Raw genomic sequence first — 20547 nt, 5'->3', positions numbered from 1 at the left:
CTTGTCAACTTGTAAAACTGATTTAACGCGCCTGTGACCCGAACGCAGCCACAGAGCGTCGGCTCGGGTCCGCGCACGGGGGCACAGGCAGGCGCGCTCGTGAATGCGCGCCCACCCGCTCGCTCGTGAATGCGCGCCCACCCGCTCGCTCGCTCGCTCCCTCCGTGTAGCGGCTGCATACTTGTGCCGGCTCACGTGGTCGCTCTCAGCACTGCCAGTTGCGCGATCGTCCGACTTCCTGTAAATAGTCCGCCCAACCTGCGCCCCGGTATTTGGGAAAAAAACGAGTCGCTCACCTGAATCTTTCGAAGGAATTGGTGGGATCGTCCAAGCGGGAACCCTCGCACCTTTAATCGGGGGCTGTCAAGAAGTGTCACGGCGAGAAAATAGCAATTAGCGAGGGGGACGCAACGTTGTGCCTTGGTGATATCCTTCCGCGATTTTTTTGTCTCCTTTCAGACTGTTTTGGTCTTTTAGCCGAATAGCAACGGAGAAAAGAAACTCAAGAGAGTTCGGGGGAAAAAAAATCGTAAAGAGGCGAGCGTGCGAGCAAAAGCTGCGATTGGCGAGTCTGACGTAGTGTCGGAGGTTGTCGGCTTTACTACACATTAAAAGGACACTCGAGCTCTTATTATTAGTCTTATTATTTTCCGAAGAAGGAAACAGTTTTTTTTTAGTTTTAAAGCAGACGTTTCGGCCCGTGAATCCCAAACAAAAGCAAAGCATCCAATTCAAGTTGTTTATGGGAGTAGCATGTCAATGAAGCAGGCCGGCGGCACCCGAAAACCCGGCGGCAGCGGCGGTCCTTCTGCGGCCTCAGGAGCAGGAGGGAGCGGTGGGCGACAGAGCCTCGCCAGGTCAGTATTCTTGCCTTTTCATACCTTTTGCCTTTTGTTGTCCCCGCTACGTTTTATCAATTTTAGCGACGAGCTGGTGTGAAGCGGAGGGGCGGCGGCGAGGGTGACGGTGAGGGAGAGAGGGACGGGCAGGCTGGCGTGTGTGGCGACATTCGATTTGGAGGTGTGCACGGAGCGGCCTAGTTCGGGGCCGTCAGGCCTTTGCCAGCGGACCGCAGCCGATCTGTGCCTCCCCTTCTCCTCTCCGGCTTGTCTGTCGTTATGTGTTTTCTATTGCGGGTACTCCTGCGGGACGGCAAACTGCGACAGGCACCGCCGGTCCGTCCGTTTAAACGCACTCCTATGCAGGGGGGGTCGGTTAAGTGGACAGGCGGTCGCAATGTCAACACGAGCCGTGGACTGCAGGGACCTGTCAAACAGGCGACCCGTTAATCGTGGCGTTCATTTTTGGCCACAACTATGGCAGGCCCACCCCCAAACCGCGTTGGAAGAGGGAGAGTTGCGGAACAGCGTGTGCGTTTCATGAAGCTCAACCCGAACTATAAGAGCCTGAATTTGAGCTTTTACTTTTAAAAGTTCATTAAGGTTGTTAAATCGTCCCACCAATTATCGAAGAGCTATAGTAATGCTAGCCTCATACTTATGAATGTGATGCAAGATTCGCCCCGTCCATCTTTTCTTAGTGGCAAGAAGGCCCCACCGGTGGTGATCTGGACACGCGATGGGTCATTTAAACCAGAAGGGACTGCCAAAGTGATCTTCAGTTCATTCTGCAAATCTCAACAGGCTGCCAGAGTCGAAGGAGGTGACAGCGATTGTGACCTGACAATGTCTGTCTGCAGCTGGCTGTGCCTCCTGCACCACATCATTTGGTGGTGGTGTTTTAGTCAAGTGGGCTCCAGCTCCAGAACTCATTTTGCAGCAATAATATTAGGCCTGTCTAGTGTTCTGGTACTGCAAAATGACCAAAACGTGTTCTTTAAAATGGTACGGTACCAACAGTTTGTTTTTTTTGTGTTAGAAGTAAACTGTAGTTTTCAAAAATCTGCACAGCTCTTCATTCTTGCACTTTGTGAGTTTGCTGGAGTCTCCACGGGGGACAAATATCGCCTCCTCAACGCTCTCCAAAGGGGAGCCGTCGCTTGAACTGAGCTGGCGAGGCGTGCGATTATGCCAGGGTGGCTGGAGTGAGACCCGGGTGCGGGGGGCCGAGTTATCTGTTTTGGTACTGGTAAAGTTGGTATTGATAGCCAAGTGAAAATGTTTAGTACCGATCTAATGCTAGAGGAAGTTTAGTGTCGTTTTCTTTAAATGTCATTGATGTTACACGACTTGATTCGTATCTTTACCAGCCCACCCAGTTTGAAGGCGTACCATGTGATTCGTATTCCTTATATTATGATTAAGATGAGGGTGGTGAGAAGGGTTACCCTTCTCGTGAATAATAACGATGGCCGTGGCAACTAATACAACTGGCACGTATAAACCATGTGATGTAAACGAGCAGTCCGGTTTGCTGTGGGGCCGAGCTCTTGAATCGGAGAACTGCCGCTAGACCCTTTCTCCCTAGCTATACTAATTTGTATAAATTAAATGTCCCTTAAGAGGACCTTGCAGTTTGTTCATGGAAACCTAACTGACCCCTGGCATTCTTGTGCACGTTTATAGACAACAGCAGAATTTTAAGCCCGGTCCCGCCATTTTGCACACTCTTCAACCCCTCCTTACGCTTGTGCACTTCTTCCCACTTGTTTCAGGATTAAAGATAAGAGGTTTGACATGAGTTTTGAACAAAGCTTTTGCTTTTGGGAATCCAGTAAGTTATAAGACTACATTTGTGCCCCATAATAACAGTTAAAGGAATAGTCCACATAAAGTTTGGTTTTTATATGTCTCGATGTATGCTCAATAATCCAGGTAAGGAAATTGTAGAAAGTTGATTCTGTTCATCTGGACATAGTTTAAAAAAATATATGTTTCATCACTCATCCAAGTGACTTCCTCAGTCTCAGTTGACTGCAGGTTTCTCCAACCTTATAAACTGCACCTTGGCCCAATGACCGAACTAGCACCATTGGCTGACAACGGGCCGTGTGATCAATGATATGCAAATAGTCCATTGATCAATGGCCATGAGTCACTTGGATGAGTGATGAAACGTATTGGGTGAAAAAAAACTATGTCCGGATGAACAGAATCCATCCATTTTCCAACCTGCTGACTCAGGGTCACGGGGGTCTGCTGGAGCCAATCCCAGCCAACACCGGGTGCAAGGCAGGAACCAATCCTGGGCAGGGTGCCAACCCACCGCAGGATGAACAGAATCAGCTTTCTAGAATGTTTTTTATATAATACGAATTTTCATGGACTCTCACCCTCAAATCAGTTTGGGGAGCATACACTGGTACAGCGAGTTGCCGCACCCACCACATGAAGAAACAAGTCGGGGTCTTGGTTGGTAACTAGGTAGACACGCGCTCCAATCCCACCCCCTGGAAATGACCCTCTACCTGCTGCAGCCAGGTGTTATGTAGGCGCCCCCTTGGTTTGGTCCTGTGAGCCAGATCACCCTAAGGTAATGGTGGCACATGGCTGTAGTGCCGGAACTGGCGCTCCCTCACAATGCAGGTCATTTGGACTCCATGAGCAACACAAAGTCAAACCAGCGGTACCCAAGGATTCTCCAAAGAGACACAGGAGTCCAGTCTTCATCTCAGGTCACTGGATAGTGTCCATGTCTAACAAATAGGGAGCACCAGGACACTGAAGACTTGGACCTTCGTCCTTTTGCTGAGATATCAGGAGTGCCACACACCCCCTTAAAGTGACCTCATGACCCCCCTGCTCTCCCAATCCGTCCACTGACTTCATAGGAAGAGTCACGAATGTCACTGCCGAGGTCAGTAGACCGACACTCTCCCTGCAGACAGACTGCTAAAGGCCGTGCCCAAGAGCTCACTTAAGGCCTGGGTGTTCGTGTTTATCAGGACCCTCACAAGCCCGGACACTCGGACTCCTTGCTCAGTCTCTCAAGCGCCCCCATCAGAGCCTCCATTGACTCTCACCCTGAAGCGCCTCAGCTCAAGTATTTGCCCTGTGATGGTCAGTCGCAAACCCGCAATGTCTGTGTTAGAAATGGACCACTTATAGTTTGAGCTAGTAGGAGATCCCCATTAGTCGGTCGCAGAGACCCTTTCTACCCTACTGTTAGCCGAGCTCTTAATGGCGGCATCCGCTGATCTCACTCTTTGTGTGTCTGCCACCATCTTTTCTGCGTCGTGTTGTAGTCCGTGCCGATCAGTTTCTGTTAAGCAAGGGAAGCAATCCTGACTAAGGATTGGGCCCTAAGCCCCATTTTAAAGGAAGATTCCGCTTATTTTGATGTTTCTTATCCTATGTACTTCACAGTGATTACCGAGAAAAAATTTCAATCTTTTGTCTTCATGCAGAATGGAGATAACCAAGATTGTGGTGTCACAGAAGCCAGAGGTGCCTAATTCTGTACTTGCGTGATCCACATGTCTGTGACCCAGTCATATCCTCAAAATCTGCAAAACAAAAGCCTGTTCTAAAGGTGCTTCCAGAAATTTCAAGCGCTAGTATTGATTAGGGGGACGAGACTGTGGAGAGGAGTCAGGGGGAGAACTTTGGAAAGTGGCTGCATCTTAACATCAGCAAAAACGAGGAAATGCTCATTGACTTGGGCTGCACCAAAGAAACTCTATGCCTGGTCCCAGTTCAATGAGTGGGTTAAGAGATGGTACACTCCTGCCATTACTTGTGGGGGGGTTTTAGGGGCTCCACATCAATGACAGGTAGGACTGGTCTAGGAACACAGAAAAGCTAGAGAAGAAAGGACAGAGCAGACTCTTTTTCTTTGGAAGATCGCATTTCTTATTGGGGGAAGTGACATCCTTCACATCTTGTACAGCTCTGTGGTGGCCAGGTGACATCACTTTAAGAGAGGACCCCTAATTAAAAGGGCAAGATCAGTTATAAAGACGCACTGTGGACCCCCTGGAGGTAGTAGTGAAGGAGAGAATGAAAATAAAACTGAGGGCCATTATGAACATCTGTTTTGTCACTCATTTGCATTTGTCTATGGTCAGTGTCACTACTGGTAGCATGAGGCCATACCTGGACCCTACAGAGTTCCCATAGGTAGGCCAACTTCTCCTGGATGGCAGGCACATCAATACATGTCATTGCCAGAAGGTTTTCTGTGTCTCTCAGCACAGTCTCAAGGGCATGGAGGAGATTCCAGCAGACAAACAGGCAGGAGAACTGGACAGGGCCGGCCCCTCATAGAAGGTCCTTAACCCATCAGCAGGACCCATCGGTGTCTACTCCTTTGGGCAATGAGGAACAGGATGAGCACTGCTAGAGCCTACAAAATGATCTCCAGCAGGCCACTGTTGTGAATGTCTCTGACCAAAGAATCAGAAACAGACCTCATGAGGGTGGCTTGAGGGCCCAGTGTCCTCTAGTGGACACCATGGAGCTCGATTGGCATTTCCCATAGATACCAGAATTAGCGCCCTGTGCTTTTCACAGATGAGAGCAGGTTCACCCTGAACACATGTGACAGACGTGAAAGGCTCTGCAGAAGCCGTGGAGCACGTTATGCTGTCTGTCACATCGTTCAGTATGACCGGTTTGGTGGTGGGTCAGTGATGGTCAGTCTGAGGAGGCATATCCATGGAGGGTCTCGCAGACCTCTACAGGCTAGACAACGGCACCTTGACTGCCTAATAGGTATCGGGATAAAATCCTTGGACCCATTGTCACACCCTATGCTGGTGTAGTGGCTCCTGGGTTCTTCCTGATGCACGACAATGACCGGCCTCATGTGGCGAGAGGATGCAGGAATTTATACCGTTGACTGAACGCTCACTCGCCTGACCGCAATCCAATAGAACACCTTATGGGTGGGACATTGTATCGGTCCATCTGACACCTCAGACTGTCCATGAGCTCAGTGATGCCTTGGTCCAGATCTGGGAGGAGACACCTGCCTGCCTGCGAGTTTTTGGTAAAAGGACGATGCCAAACAGTCAACACAAAAAAAGTTAGTATTGCAAAGTAGAGAAACGTCCTTGTTAAAAGAAAATTCTGTTTAAGACTTTGACTTTGTTTCATTTCTCTGAGTTTGCTCACACAGTCGAACCGTTTCTAAACGGTCAGAAAACAGTATGCCTACCTATTTACAAACTGCAAATGGGTCGAACAGTCCATGATAACAATGAGCCGATTTACAAAACGGACTTCATTAACACTCTGTGTTACAGGTGTAGCCAAGAAGGTTCTCTTTCACCCGAACTACAGGGGGTAAAGGCTACACCGTAATCTATAGGGTGGTCCAGATCTAATTCTGCAATTTTCATTATGCTATAACTTAAGTTTATTACGTAGAAAATCACCTGGAAAATCCTGGACCATCGAGAAGTGTGCGAACTGACGACGTGAAGAATCGTGTTTGCGCCAAACTGGAATCGTCCCCGCATATATCAAAGTCAGCCAGACTATCTGGATCTACATAATTAGATCTGGACCACCCTGTAGAGCTATGAGAGAAAATGATATTCTATTCAAATTTAAGCAAATGCTTATGAATTTAACTTAAAATGTTAACTTTCAAAGACTGGCTCTTTCACACATCTATCTATCTACGTGGCACCCTAAAGTTCTCCCCAAATTGAAATGTTTCGGTTGCTCAGTCATTTGAGAGTCTTCAATTCAAAAGAAATTTCTCTTAATGATTTGTGCTGATATTTTTTTTTTGGTCACCATTTTCTTGTATCTTATCAGAATTTTTATCTCTGATCTGCATGCAAACATGATATTAAAATTTTTTTCTTGTTTGTCACTGCTAACTACAATGTAAAAAGTTTTTAGGTAGAGTCTTCTTTTAAAGGTGGAGATTGGGGCAAGGTCCCCCAAGTGTGCCCCCCCCCCCTTGTTTTAACACTGACCCTGACCCCAACTCCCTCTTTGGCCTACACAGCAGCTAGCAGCACATTTTCAAATGTCCTCGCCCCAATAGCTATCAATGCGACAATTTAATGTTGCCTGCGCTTCCTTTCCAGGATGTTTCCTTTTGTGTAGCTGGGTGTATTTTTGCACGTTTTTGACCTTGAATCACTCTTCTTTTGTTAGGTCCTTGGTTGACGTTAGATTTCTCATCTGGGATTTGTGAAGAGTAGCAATATCAGCCATAGTGTTGTGGTAGTGCATCCATCCAATCTTCTGTCTTATAAACCCTGGGGTATGAAGCTCAACTCTTGACAAACTCCTCCTCATCGTGGTTCATCACTTTGACCACTCGTGTATCCGTCACCTTCTTGGTATTTTGATATCGTTATCTTTGAAAGTCTGTGAACCCTTAGACCTGCTCCACGCTAACAGACAGTTGTGTGCGTTTTGGCCTTTCATACACGCTGAAGTAGCAGTTTGAAAACTTACATGTTCATATTGCAGCAGAAATTGAGTCTCGTCAGACTAGGCAATACTTTTCCCGTCTTCTGTTGTCCAATTTTGGTGCGCTAGTGTGAATTGTAGACTCTGTTGCCTGTTTTTAGTTGACAGGAGTGTCATCCACTGTGGTCTCCTGCTGCTGTAGCCCACCTGCCTCAACTCTTGAAGTGGTGTGCGTTGAGAGATGGTCTTCTGCATACCTCTGCTGTAATGAGTGCTTATTTGAGTTACTGTTAACTTTCTATCAGCTCGAACCCGTCTGCCATTTTTCTCTGACCACGAGAAGGCATTGTCACGCAGTGAACTGCTGTTCACTGGATGTTTTCCCTTTTTCGGACCATGCTGTGTAAAACCTAGAGATGGTTGTGTGTGAAAATCCCAGGAGACAATGTGTTTCTGAAACGCTCACAGCAGCCTGTCTGGCACCAGCAACCATGCCATCAACAACAACAACAACATTTATTTATATAGCACATTTTCATACAAAAAAGTAGCTCAAAGTGCTTTACATAATGAAGAAAAATAAAAGACAAAAAATAAAAATAAAATAAGTCGGCATTAATCAACGTAGTATAAGAGTAAGGTCCGATGGCCAGGGTGGACAGAAAAAACAGTAAAAACTCCAGACGGCTGGAGAAAAAAATAAAATTTGTAGGGATTCCAGGCCACGGGACCACCCAGTCCCCTCTGGGCATTCTACCTAACATAAATTAAGTAGTCCTCTTTGTATTTAGGGTTCTCACGGATGGAGACCATGTTCAAAGTCACTTCAGTCCCCCTTCTCCCCCATTCTGATGCTCAGTTTGAACTTCAGCGGGTCATCCTAATGATGTCTACAAGCTGAAATGCGTCGAGTTACTGCCATGTGATTGGCTGATTAGATTTTTGCGTTAACGAGCAGTTGAACAAGTGTACCTAATAAAGTGGCCGGTGAGTGTAGATGGTTGTTAATGAGTACCCTAAATAAAGGCAGGTAAGAACGGGCACATAAAACTTTTACATTTTTCTTTTCAACTGAGTTTCAATTCAGTTCATCTGGTGGATTTGTCTTTTGTGATGTGTGTGCTAACGATGAGGAATTGTACTGCGCTCTACAGACTTCACGTCTTCAATCGTCTCGTGCTTTTGTGTGCACGTGTTGCCAAACGGAACTGGGTAGCCATGCAGGAAGCTAAATCACTAGCATCTTGAGTGGCAGCAAGTAGGCCATTTCAGGTGAAGAGTAGAAACCGCTGCTTGGCATGCCTGGCATCCTCAACAAGCATCCCGCTCCATGCATATGGGTTGTTGGGGGTAGTCGCTCTTGGCGATCCCTCCAGTAGGATGGCACACCTCTTTTGAGGATCAGTCATCCGTTATTATGCCTTTTTCAGCTCTGAGGCACTGTATGACTAAAAATGTCAAATACGGTCAACAACAACAACATTTATTTATATAGCACATTTTCATACAAACAGTGCTTTACATAATAAAGAATAGAAAAATAAAAGACACAATAAGAAAATAAAATAAATCAACATTAATTAACATCGAATAAGAGTAAGGTTCAATGGCAAGGGGGGACAGAGAAAAAAAAAACATGCATACTGTCGATCACGGTTGTTAAACTCCGGTCCTGGAGGGCTGCAGTGGCTGCAGGTTTTCATTCTAACTATCTTCTTTATTAGTGACCTATATATGCTGCTGATTAAGTCCTTTTTCTCTTAGTTTTAATTAACTTGACTCCGCCCCTTGTTTCTTTTTCCTTAATTAGCAGCCAAACAGTAACGAGATATAAAACGTGCCGCCACATGTCCAGCTTACCTGTGCCCATCACACAATATGTGGAAATAAAGAAAGGTGGAGGTGTCAGTAAGGTTGATCTACTCAGGTCACCAAAACCTTTTGACGGTGTTTTTAACGAGAAACAGAAACCTGAGTTTTGAAAATGTCTGCTGTGGCAGAACCAGAGCAGCAACAAGCCATGGACTGAAAAACGAGCATAATTAACAGCAAGAATTGGCTTCTCATTAAGAAACTAATTGGAGTGAATTTGGTTGGAGTTTGACGCCCCGATTTAGCTGGTCATCTGTTGGCTCGTTTCACGTCTCATTTCTGTTTGGCAGTCATTTAATGAAGATAGGAATCAATTCAGAGGACTGAATCCTTAAAAACAGGGCTATGAAAATGAAGGGAAAAGGCGTTCATTAGCGGAGAAAACTGATCAGGAAAAGGGTGAGAATGAAAACCTGCAGCCACTGCAGCCCACCAGGCCTGGAGTTTGACACCCTTGCTGTAGATACTGGTGGTTCATTTTACTTTGAATTACTTGTTTAATTTAAAGTACTGTAATATTACCTCATTAACATTTTATTGAGTTTGAAATATTTAATATTTTTTTGTGAAATTTCTGTAACATAAGGAATACATTATGCCATTTTGGCCGACATTTCTAATGTTAGTTGTAACATAAATAGAAAATTGGCAGCAGTGTGACGCATTCCTAACTCGAGGGCTGCCTGCCTGTAAACACTTCAGCACATAAAAAAGGTATTGAAATCTTTACGGTATTAGACTGTGATATTCACCAAATCACCCAATACTCTTGTGTGCAGAAGTGAGCCCTTTTCAGTCTGAAACTTGCGGCACCTCCTTTAGCAGCAGTAACGTGACACATTCGCCTCCTTCAATCCGTTATCATTCCCCGACGTTGAGCTGATGTATTTTTGTTTTTTACGACTCTTCTTCAAAGAAATCCTCCAGCTCTGTGAGGTTTGAAGGTAACCTTGCATGAACCGCAAGCTCTCTTCATTTTTCGCCTACTACAGGTCCTTGGGATTTAGGTCAGGGCTTGGGCTTGGCCATTGCAGGACATGAAATGTCATCTCCTATGCGAGTTATTCTTTGGTGGGCCGACTTAAACAGTTAAGGTTGTGTCCAGTGTCACAAAAACAACAAAGAGACATCACAAAGGTTTGGAGCAGCCACTCATATAATATGCTTTGGCTGCAAAATGGTAATGGTTGGGATATGCTCACAGGTTAGAGTCTGGAAAAGCACTGATGGTATGAAGGTGCAATGGCAGCTTTACAGGCCAGTACGTTATCGGGGACGAAACGAGAAGTGACATCATCAATTGCGTCCGACCCGGAAGTGACGTCTTCAGGGACCGGAATCGAAAGTGATGTCGTCAATAGCACCAGACCCCAAATCCTAAAACCCCCCCGGGGAAAGTGACATCTTCAATGGATTTCCCGTGGATGGTCTGCAGAGGATTGGGGGGAGGATGAGTGCAGCTCGCCGCCCCCTTGTCTGATGTGGTACTATTATTATTCAGACCCTGTAGCTGCCTCCCGATCGCACGTGTGTGACATCAGCTTACTTTATGTTTTCAAATTGATGCAAAGGGTGCATTTCTTTCTCTTCTGTGTCTGACGCCCTCAGAAAATTTGAAAAGGGAACCACAATCATCCAGGATTTGGGATTATTTTGATGTCACTTCTGATGATGTTGATCAAAACGTGCCTAAGGACTGTGATGGCATTGTACTCCAACCCAGGGTATTTATTTAGCCAACCTGAGTTCGGCCACATCACGCAGTGCAAAGAGTGTGTGTAAGCGAGGCAAGGGGCACCAAGTCCGAGTAACGTTGAGACCAGCAGCTCAGTTCCTGGGTCAGTCCAAAATCCATTCCATTTATCACAAGATTTAGAAGGCAAATGGAAATCACTGAAGCAGTCGTGTTTTATCAAAAGGAGCAAATAAATATAAGACAGAAGCCTTATAAAAAAAAAAAAATGTGATCAACGTGGTTTTATCTTAGAAGAATAAAGCAGATAGGTCTGGCCAGCTTTGTTCAGCTGAATGGCCTGTTCTTGTCCAGATTATCTAAGCCGTTTAAAGCTACCTTCTGACATTTATTATGAAACTGAGCACTGTGTGTATGTACCATGTTGGCTGTGCTGTTGCAATATTATCATATTTTAGATGCAACACTTCATTGCCTAATAATGTGTAAGCATACTGTACTGTGAACTTGAAACGTATTTACACAGTGCCGCTCTTTTTGATTTAATGGTGCTGCTCTAAGTACATGCAGACCACAGCAGCAGTAAGAGGTGCAAAACTTCTTAAGGTTGTGCCATCATTTAAGATTTGATTTGTGCTTTGATTTTATTTACACGTGTAGCCTGTTATTTCTTCATACATCAACATCCTGATCTCGCATGTCCAGGTTTTACAGTTTTCCATGTTAACAGGAACTTTTTTTTTTTTTTGATGGATCATTTTCAGAAGTGATATTTGGGTTTGGACCCAAAAAAATGAACCACATCTTACATTTAATAATTGCCTTTTGTCCTTCCCAGGAAAAGTGCTAAATGGGGGAATCTTCTTTATTCTACCACTTTACCACATTATGATATTTGTATAGAAAATGGAAAATACTCTTGACAGCATAAAATAGATATTTTATTGTAGGGATTGTGGAGGAGAGATGAAAAAAGAGAGTGCAGGCAGGGTGGAGTAGGCGGAGAAGAGTGTCAGGAGTGATTTGTGACAGACGGGTGTCGGCAAGAGTGAAAGGGAAGGTCTACAGGACGGTAGTGAGACCAGCTATGTTATATGGGTTGGAGACGGTGGCTCGGGAGACAGAGCTGGAGGTGGCAGAGTTAAAGATGCTAAGATTTGTGACGAGGGTGGACAGGATTAAAAATGAGGACATTAGAGGGTCAGCTCAGGTGAAACGGTTGGGAGACAAAGTCAGAGAGGTGAGATTGCGTTGGTCTAGACATGTGCAGAGGAGAGATAAGGGGTATAATGAGCGATGGGTACTAAGGATAGAGCTGCCAAGTAAGAAGAAAAGAGGAAGGCCCAAGAGAAGGTTTATGGATGTGGTGAGAGAGGACATGCAGGTGACAGGTGTAACAGAACATGATGGACAGAAGAAGATGATCTGCTGTGGCGACCCCTAAAGGGAGCAGCTGAAAGAAGATGTATTTTCTTGTAATTTCAAGGATCATATTTGTTACATTTGCCTCTGCATCCTTACAGACTTGGTGACTGAATGTCATGGAGAGCACTAGGGCTTCCAAATTGGCCAAAAAAAAAAAATAAGGTTTGAATGTTTATATTAAAAAAAATAAGTAAATGTTATCTGGATGGGGTTTAGGCTCAACCCTGCCCTCCTCTCTCTTTGATTTGATATTTGCCAGGTAACTCTACATCTGTAGCAGCCATCTGAATAAGTTGGGCAAGGTAAATGAACTCCGAGTGCTTTAACGTTGTGATTTCTTGTCCATGGTAGTGTTTGAACGAAACCAAAATTTTGACTTAGGCAAAGCTTCTGGGGGTACATTAGGGAAAATATCTTTCACTTAATATCTCAGGAAAGGAGTGGGAGACAGCCATGCATAGAATATAGTCCAGCACCATATGTTCAAAGCATTCGGTCATTCAACTTAAAATCTTTTTATCAAGAGTATCTCTCATTTAAAATTGTCCAAAATGTTTCCAGGGCAAGATCCAAACTGTGAGCGAGTTCCATCCTCATTGGGGCCACATGTTGTGGTAGTGCACCAAATGAACATCATTCTGGACAAAAACCTTTGAATGCATCGGTGTCCCAATCACTCCAAACAAATTAACGGTCTCCCGGATGGGTGTAAATTGAAGGACAAATTGATTGTAACTGCCTGTACAGCAGTACTGACTGTAGAAGAAAACCCCGAGGAAGACCGGACAAGTTCAACCATTTAGATTTTTATTCAGTCATAGATGAGTACCTGGATTCAACATTGCAAGGCAGAAGAGCAAAGTTCTGTTTTTCGATTGGCTTTTTATTATTTCTTCTTCCTCCTCCTTCCCCTTACTTAATCAAAAAGCATAATATTGTTTACTTAAGACGTTTTATGTTATTACGCTAATGGGCCACCTGTTTTGTATTATTTTTGTACGTGTCTGATAGACTGTAAAGATGGAAGGGTAATCTTTCCTGTGTCAAATGTTTTCTTTTTGCTTTGTATAATTTCTTCTTCCTCCCCCTTGCCCTTATTTATATATAAAAAAAAAAAAAATGAACATGTTCTTTACTTAAGACTATTTTATTACGCTAATGGGCCATCTGATAGAGAAGTATCCCAACAGACTGTCATTAAAGCAAAAGGTCGTTCAACAAAATGACATTGGATTTTTTGGGGGGTGGTTTGGTGAGGGTGATCCTTTATTAAGTCGTGTTTTTGAATTGTTTTTTTTTTTTTATAATTTTTCTGAACAGTAGCTGTGATATGTTGTTATTTGGATGCTAAAGGTGGCAATGAGTAAGTAAAGCTGGGAAGAAATATTTTTTGTGTGTGTTTTCATTTAAGCCAGTAAAGCCAAAAAAAAAAAATGGAAATATTTTGAAGGGGGGGATTCTTTTCTATATACACTGCAAAAAAAAAAAAAAAAATGCTAAGGGATGTATCCATCTGCCACACAATTATTTGTGAGCCACTGGGGCTAGAACCTTGATATTGGGCTAAAACGAAAGTCTATGATGCGATATGCGTGAGTGAAACAAGAAATTTGGGAAGCGGCAACATCAAGAAAGTTGTCAGGATTTGCGTCTTAATTACTGAAGACTGCTCGAGAGGGTGTGGAAGAACCCCCAAGAAGAAAGGAATGGTTCAATCAATTAGATTTTTAATCAGTCACAGATGAGTCCCTGGATTCTACATTGCAAGGCAGAACAGAAAAGTTCCCTTTTTCGATTGGCTTTTTGTAATTTATTTTTCCTCCTCCTTCCCCTTACTTAATCAAAAATCATAATATCATTTACTTAAGACATCTTATTTTATTACACTAATGGGCCATCTGTTCTTCCTTTTTTTTTTTTTTTTCTTAACTCATCAGATAGACCCTAAAGAAGGAAAGTTCTTCTTTCCTGTGTCAAAGAAATGCATTCCTAAAGAATCTGGAAATTGTCCTCGGTCAGCTTACTGCACCCTGTCTTATGACAGACGCCTGTATGAATAATCTGCCGTTAGAGCAAATCGGCTTTGTCAGCTATTAACTAAAGTAGCTTGCTAGCAGTTCATTTTTTTTGTTTTCACATAGCACATACACCTGGTTTGCTCAACTGGAAGAATCCCAGCCCACGTGGTGGCTCTCTGGCTAAAGGATCTGGGCTGGTAAGTTGAAGGTTGCCAGTTTGAATCCTGGCAGTGTTTCCCAAACTCGGTCCTGTGGACCCCCTGTGGCTGTAGGTTTTTGTTCCAACCAGATTCCTAATCAGTGACAACACCTGATAGCACTGATCTCATTGAATTAGCTGCAATTAATTTTCATTTATTCTGCATTCAGAAAAGCCCAGCAGCATGATTTTTACATTTATAAGACATTTTAGAAATATTTCTGCTTTTGCTATCAATTTAAGTGCTTAACTCACTTTTGTTTGATTTCATTCTTTTTTGCCCTTTCTCTGTTCAGTTTTTCCCCCTCGTATCTTATTAATGACAATTAAAAATGAGCAGAGCAGACACACTGGCAAACACCACGTAATAATCAAAGGCCGCAAGTACTTTAGTGTCAGACCCGCTAATTAGTAAATAATGGATTAATGAAACAATTAGAACACATAGAAAAGTAGAATGAAAATCAAGATGAAAATATTGTTCAAAAGAAAAAAAATACATTCCCATATACCTACTTGGTAGATTTTAATTTATTTATATATATATATATATATACACACACACACAAACAAACACATACAGTACACCACCAAAATTCATGGGGTTACATTCCTAGAGCACCTGTGATTTGTGAAAAACCGCACATTTTGGATGTGGTTTAAAAAAAAAAAAAAAGCCTATTTTCATAGTTTAAACCCTAAATATGCCCCCAAGACACTTTTAATTTAATTTCAAACTCCGCTTAATACATTACCTAAAAACAAAGAATGTAAAGGTAAACCTGTATACTGTACTGCTATGTCTCCCGCAGTGTTAGAATGTCAAATACCGATGTTACCACTACATGTACTGGAATTCATGCCAGCATGCTTTCATTGCCAGAAGCCTTAGACGGTGCAGCTCATTTCGGCGGCATCTTGGAGCTTTAACCCTTAAACTGCCACATACTTGGCATCCCCGGACGGCAAATACTTTTTTGCAGCACTTTAAACGTCACAATTAACAAAGAAAAAGTGAAATTTTACTGGAACACATTTTTCATGCAAAGAGCATCACAACTTACTGCAACACTAATCATTTTACACACTGCTAATGAACTTTAAAAACTATTTTAAAAACTACTGGAGCAATATGTACCAAGTGCAATGCTTGGGGCACAGTATGGCACAGAAACACAGGAGGTTGTAGAGACCGGAACCACACAAACCACACACAGTGAATCCTGAAAAAGTTCATGAAAAACGGCAGCGGATGAAATGTAATGATGAAGACAGATAGTCCAGAGATCTGCACGTTGAATAGGAATGTCCTACCACTAGTTCCTGAAATGATGAAGACAGGTGGACGGGTTCAGGATCGCTCCTTTCTTTGCAGGATGGCCATGAATCCACTTAAAGTCCTCATGTACACAGGCAGACAATCCAGATGCACAAAATGATTAAGGACAAAATGAATAAGTACAGTATTCAGTAGTTCTTAGATGCTTGGGTGTTGCTTGCATTGTTGGAGTCTGGTCCTTTTTTCTTTTTTGGATTGACAATTTCACTAGTCTACTAAATATTTTTGACATGGTGCCTGCCACTTGTGTCTCATTTGTGTGTAAAGTTTGCATTAATATGTTGGTTCGCAGTGTTATTAGAGTGAGATGTGCGGTTGGTTGACCGGTGCTTGGTGCCTGACTGTATCGTGTGAAAACTTTGAACAAAAGGGTGCTGTGAAGTTTTGCCATAATTACACTATATGTGAAAGAATTAATCAACATTGTTTTTTCTTTTATACCAGTACCAGTAATGGTGTACTGCACGATAGCGTACAGAGAGAGTGAAATAGATAAAGACAGAGAGAGATTCATATATATATATATATATATATATATATATATATATATATATATATATATATATATAATACACATATACACACACAGAGTAGTGGACAAAAGTATGTTTACAGTTGTGAGTACGTAAAACAGTTTATTGTTGTATTATTCATTCATTAATTATTGTCTTACCAGTAATGGCGCACCGCACGTTATACACGTGACTTGATCATTCCTAGTTTTCCTCCTCTTTCTCTGTACGTTTATCATTCGTTCGCTCAAAGGTTGATGCGCTTGTTGCTTCCTGAGCAGCACTTCTTTCCTCCACCTTAGCGGCCCCCTTCTTCTCTTCCATTGCCATCTTTTTGCATTCAAACTGTTTAATTCGGTGTTTGTGTTGCCATTATTTAGTACGTTTTCTTTAATTTTTCACTTAACCTGGCACCTAAGTGTTCAATCTGAAGAAGATATGAAGAGGTAGGGAATGAGAACGGCGCTCTTACGCATGCGCCGCACGACCGGCCCGCTGCCGAGAGTTGCTTCTACAATAAAATAAAAAGAGGACTAACCTTGGAGGTCAATTATCGCCCCGAAAGCGGATAGTAGAGGTCACATGGTATACGTGTACCAAATTTCAGGTCATACGGTTTGCAAGCTACAGTTGATTTAAAATCCTGGACTGACAGACAGCCACTGTAGTGCATTATTACATAAGAAGGATTTGTCAGTTGTAGAAACATTCCAAAAATCCTCAACTCTTTTTAACTTGTGCTCTGTTTATAGAGAGGCATTGTTTTAGCATCAATTCTGAATGCATTTTAGGTACTGTATATGAGTTTATTACTCATATACTGTCATGTACCAAGACCAGCATCAGTGAAGTGTGTGTTCATCTCCACAATGTGACCGGCTAACGAAACGTCACCCTGGAGTGGTCTGAGGGGGCGTAACGGAGACATATTTCTCTGGATATTTCATATTTAGTATAAGACCAGTGAATCCTTCATATTAACAAGTCATTTTACCAGCATGTCAATATGCTACACCGCACAGAAAAGAATAACCAGTCTGCTGCTGATTTGAGAATTGTTATGGAGACCCAAATATGCCTTTGTTAAGGTCTTGGTACATAAAAGTAAATGAGTAATAGATGTGTTTTTGCCGTATCTTAGCTAAAGGGTTACTAAAGTGTCTTATAGTCCACTGTTGGATGCCCAAGTTAGATCCATTGGGATAGCAGTCCGAAAAGGACAGACAGGTTACAGTGTGGTGTCACCAAAAGCTTACTGAGTGGTTTTAATAATTCAATTTAATTCATGCCTGGACAAACTGGGGAGGAAGGCGGGCTCTTTTATAGGCACGGAGCTGGACAGTTTGACATCCGTGGCAGAGCGACGGGCGCTGAGCAGGGTCCTGTCAATAATGGCGAATCCACTGAACAGGATCATCTCCAGACAGAGAAGCAGCTTCAGCTACAGACTGCTGTCACCGTCCTGCTCCACTGACAGACTGAGGAGACCCCATGCTAGGCGACTCTTAAATTTCACCCGGGGGGGGGGGGGGGGGGGTAAACGTTAACATTATACAAAGTTATTGTCTGTTATACCTGCATTGTTATCACTCGTTAATTTAATATTGTTATTATCAGTCTGCTGCTGCTGGAGTATGTGACTTTCCCCTTGGGATTAATAAAGTATCTAACTATCGATCGATCACTAAAGGTTTTCAGATTGCGTTGCTGATGGGCTTCAACAGCATCCACAAGCATTTTCAGAGTGAAATGCATCAGAAAGCAGTAACTATGGAACGTGTTGCTGACTTCCCTTGGACTTTGTTTTGGCCTCCTTCTTCTTATAGAAGCAGATAAATTGTAATTCTCCATGGGATTAATAAGAGTTTGTCTAATCTAAAGTACTGTTCAAATGTTTGGTTACCCATTCAAGTTTGAACTAATTTGGAATGTAAATGTGCATGTTAACATATTTGGTGAATGCTTGGTGCTATTTTTAAGTTTGCTTGTTTTGCATTTCAGTAATGAAGTTTTCCTCATTCTATCTATTCTATAGTTTTCTTGGTAACATCTAAATGGGAAAGCAATTTGCATCAAAGACAGTTAAGGCACTACTATTTGTATTCTAAATGGATAATTTTAAACCATGAGGTGCCATGAGGGAACCAAAACCATTCGTTTTGTATTTCAGATTTTTGATGAATTGTTTTATTTTTTACAAGGGTACGCTCGCTTTTTTTCAACCTGCACTGTTAAGTTGTGCTTGAAGCTGTTGTGCTGTTGAAGCTGAAGGCGCCTGTGATCATGCAAGCTGGTGACCCTCGGAAACTTGCCATCTGATTAGCTTGTGACTTTGGCTCTGCCAAATCTCTTCATGTCAGAGTTTTTTCCCAGTTCCCAATGGCTTTTGGACTCCTCTGATACTTGGGTTTCTCTAAATGTAGATAATACTCTGACTCGTTTCGTTTGTGAATTCTTGCCGTTATCACTGGAATATTGTCCATGTAGCACTTCAGATGATGTAGGAACACGGTCTGTTCTGCCGATGACTTAAAAACGCCTAGCTGAAGTTAGGACACCTGTACAAACTGTACGCTTCAACTTGAAAGGATTGAGTAGAACTCCAGTGGACTTACTGACACTTGGATTGTTTTTGCAGTTTCTCTAAATGAAAGTCCTACACTTGTAATGGTAATGATGTTCGATCTCATTTCATTTGTCATTTGCCATTTTCTTGCCGTTCTCACTGGAATATTGTCCAAGTAGCACTTCAGATGGTGTAGGAACACGGTCTGTTCAGCTCGGCTTTAAGACACACGGAGAGTTTTTAAGTAATCAACACAAGTTGGGACACCTGTGCAAATTGTACACTTCAACTTGAGAGGCTTCATTTACTTGAGCTGTGGCAGAACACGTGTGGGTCGTGACCCATTAGTTGTTCCCTGAAGAAGATTATTTGTAATACTCTAAAATTTCCTTTTTTATTTCAGTTTTTGCTAACTTAAATTTTAAATCTCTGGCACTTACTGCTTACCTGCTCACCACTGCAGGTCATTCATTGCATTTCAGTTCATTAAATTTGAAGAAAAACTTTTAGTCATTAGTGTACAAATAGTGAGCAGTATACAGGCAACCCCCAGTTACAAGTCATTACCGAAGTTAAGGTCTACAGCTACGCTCAAGTCTGGGGGGCTCCATGGCCATAAACCACAGCAGTTGTTTGATTCCTTATCAATAAAGCAAATCCAAGACTCTCTTTACAGACAGTGTGAATTATTGGACTGACCTGCAGAAAGGCAGGCTTAACAGGGGTGCAAACGTTAAAAAGGAAAAGGAGACGCTGGTAGTCAAGGTTCTGGAAATAACTTGGTGTTTATCAGTACGTACGTATCTGCACGTTTGTGATTTTTACTTTAAGTTGATGTAAGCAGTGTGTATGGTTTCTGAACGCAGTGTTGAAGAATACATTGGTTGGTGTATCCGATTAGATTCTTCACCATGGGATTGTTGTCTTTCTAACACCCATGTGGAATGTGTACAAATATCTCCCATTGTGTTGTGTGGTTTGCAGAATCAATCAATCAACATTTATTTATATAGCACATATTCATACAAAAAATGTAGCTCAAAGTGCTTTACAAAATGAATAGAAAAATAGAAGACACAATAAAAAATAATCATATGTCAACATTAATTAACATAGAATAAGTAAGGTCCAATGGCCAGGGTGGACAGAAAAAAAAAAAACTCCAAAAGCTGGAGAAAAAAATGAAATCTGAAGGGGTTCCAGACCACGAGACCGCCCAGTCCCCTCTGGGCAAACACAGTGTTACGGATGCATTATTTATATACTTCTTTTTCTGCATAGCACATATTTAGTAGTTCTTAATGTGTTTTTTTTTGTGTTTTTATTGCAGGGGTCGCAACAGTGGAAAAGGTCCCCCGTCAGCCTCTGTAAGTATATATATATAAAAAAAAAAAAATATATATATATATATATATATATATATATATATATATATATATATAAAAATATTGAACGTCAACTAACAGATCCTTTTGTGTACAAAATAATTAGAAAGCTGGAAAAATGTACTAATTTTCAGTGGCAGAGAAGTATGTAAGAGTGGCACAGGATATGTACGAGGGAAGTGTGACAGTGGTGAGGTCTGCAGTAAGAATGACAGAAGGTGGAATTACATCAGGGATCGGCTCTGAGTCCTTTCTTATTTGCAA

General features: G+C 42.6%; 1 protein-coding gene across 9 annotated transcripts in view; it reads left to right on the top strand.

Moving 5' to 3' along the window:
• The first annotated feature begins 259 nt into the window (after positions 1–259).
• atxn2 (ataxin 2) overlaps positions 260–20547 on the top strand; it is a 103854-nt gene continuing 83566 nt past the window's right edge. For 6 of the 9 annotated variants that reach the window (XR_005635912.1, XR_005635911.1, XR_005635908.1 and 3 more), the window contains exons 1-2: positions 262–857; positions 20229–20265. Coding sequence is in view for 1 of the 9 variants with exons in the window: in XM_039772184.1 (XP_039628118.1) it covers positions 754–857; positions 20229–20265 (141 nt within the window). In the remaining 8 variants the exon portion in view is untranslated. Of the gene's footprint in view, positions 858–20228; positions 20266–20547 lie in introns of all 9 variants that reach the window. The other 3 variants (XM_039772184.1, XR_005635909.1, XR_005635910.1) reach the window with 3 other exon arrangements.

The sequence above is a fragment of the Polypterus senegalus genome, chromosome 12 (genome assembly GCF_016835505.1).
Source record: "Polypterus senegalus isolate Bchr_013 chromosome 12, ASM1683550v1, whole genome shotgun sequence".
In the NCBI taxonomy this organism is placed as follows: Eukaryota; Metazoa; Chordata; class Cladistia; order Polypteriformes; family Polypteridae; genus Polypterus; species Polypterus senegalus.
The sequence above is the reverse complement of the archived record's forward strand: the minus strand, read 5'-3'. Positions and strand labels throughout refer to the sequence as shown.